Raw genomic sequence first — 2005 nt, forward strand, 5'->3', positions numbered from 1 at the left:
ATTTAATTGTTTATGTTATGATTTTATTTACTCCATGTACCCACATGGGGATTAACACATACTTTAAGAAATTATTATTCCTTATATTTAATTGTTTATGTTATGATTTTATTTACTCCATGTACCCACATGGGGATTAACACATACTTTAAGAAATTATTATTCCTTATATTTAATTGTTTATGTTATGATTTTATTTACTCCTGGTACCCAGACTTTGTGGACACCCTGTATATGTATAATGATCATTAAACTATATTTAATGTTAAACTTAATATTGGACTCTGGACATGTCTTTACATTTAAATAAAGTATTGGTGTTAACATAAAATATAAAGATAGGAATAAAATATGAGTTCCCAGTGTGACTTGAAAAACACAACACCTTGTTATTAACAATATGTAAAATACACTTACTCCATTTAGATAATATTTACGATCCATAAGAGCATTCTTATATTCACACTTGTTAGTTTTTATATTATATCAATGCTAATAGAGGCACAGCTTTCTGAGTCTGTCATCTTTTGGTTTTAATTCTGACTTAACAGAGAGAGAAGGTATTATGTTTATCTTGCTTGAAGTTGTCTGTTAAGTGTTTGTGGCTAGATCTTTGATGTGGCTAGATCTTTGATGTGGCTAGATCTTTGGTTGACATTGGAATTAATTAGGTGAAAGAATGTTGGTTAGTGAAGTCCACAGGCGAGAGGACAATGACATGTCATAGATTTGGCACAGATATAAGAAAGAAAAGCTAGAACTATGAGAAAAACAGTCTCATCAAATGATAATGAAATGAAATAATCGCAAGCTTATGTAGGATGTCTTAATACAATGACGAGGTTTGGGTAGGTTTATCTATAAATGTGAACCTAAATATTGAACTATTACATGGAACCATGATGGAAAGTATAAAAATGTTGGCCAAAACCATAGTGGTCACCAGTTGACCATTGGTGATAAGAATGTCTCACTATGTTAAACTACAGATTATTTGTAGATATAAAGGAATTTTACAGTAAATTATAAACTTTGGAAACATTTATTTCAGGGAGTCAAAAGCTGAAGGAGAAGGATCTCCTGAGAGTGGCTAAGAGGTTAGGAAGCAATTGGTGGCAAGTAGGTGAGTATAAAATTACAGTACCTAACTGAATTCTATAAATTTTACCTTCACCTGAGCTATCTTTTTTTATTTTGTGAGAATGAATGAGAACAAGTTACATTCTTAAGTTCCTATTTAAAGGCTAGCAGTAGAAAAATTCTATGACAAATATTCTTGAAATTTCATAAAATATTCGCTGAGGTTTTTATGGTTGGTAATAATGGACAAACTAGAAAACACAAATAGCATTTAATATTGCCTTGTGGACGAAGGAACTAAAATATGTTGTTTAAGGGTAAACAGGTGAGTTAACGACAAAGTTTTGGTTTGTTTTACATTTTCACTGAGTCTGCTGTTAGTTTATTGTAATTAAAGAAATGTACCAAAGTTAAATTCCATGACAAAGCATCTTTATTCCAATATAAGGCCTTGAGATTCCAGTTATATTGCCATATTGGAATAACTTTACCACTGAGGCAAGTGAAATCGAAATCAAGTTAAATTGGACACTAAACTCCACTTGCGAAGACTTATTGGTGCAAGCGAAAGCGAATTTGTGATGGCACCTGTGCCCAGAATCGCCTTTCTGGCACTTGTGCCCGCGGCATGTCTAAGGACTTTCGAGCGAGATCGTTGCCAGTGCCCCTGGACTGGCTCTTGTGCGGGTGGCACATAAAATACACCATTCTGAGCGTAGCCGTTGCCAGTACTGCCGGACTGGCCTTCATGCCGATGGCATGTAAAAGGACCCACTACACTCTCTGAGTGGTTGGCGTTTAGGAAGGGCATCCAGCTGTAGATACTCTGTCAAATGCCGTGCGTGAGAAAGCCCAGCAAGCCAAGTGAGATCTAAATCTAAGGCCTCAGCCAGTCCACTTAGGCGGACCTTCCTTCATTGGACAC

General features: G+C 35.3%; 1 protein-coding gene across 3 annotated transcripts in view; it reads left to right on the top strand.

Moving 5' to 3' along the window:
- The window catches only part of LOC106868081 (E3 ubiquitin-protein ligase mib1), a 36955-nt gene that overhangs the window by 32801 nt on the left and 2149 nt on the right, over positions 1 to 2005 (top strand). For all 3 annotated transcript variants that reach the window (XM_014913196.2, XM_052977869.1, XM_052977870.1), the window contains one exon: positions 1052 to 1123. In XM_014913196.2, coding sequence (XP_014768682.2) covers positions 1052 to 1123 — 72 coding nt within the window. The remainder of the gene's footprint in view (positions 1 to 1051; positions 1124 to 2005) is intronic.

This window comes from Octopus bimaculoides, chromosome 29 (genome assembly GCF_001194135.2).
Source record: "Octopus bimaculoides isolate UCB-OBI-ISO-001 chromosome 29, ASM119413v2, whole genome shotgun sequence".
Classification (NCBI taxonomy): Eukaryota; Metazoa; Mollusca; class Cephalopoda; order Octopoda; family Octopodidae; genus Octopus; species Octopus bimaculoides.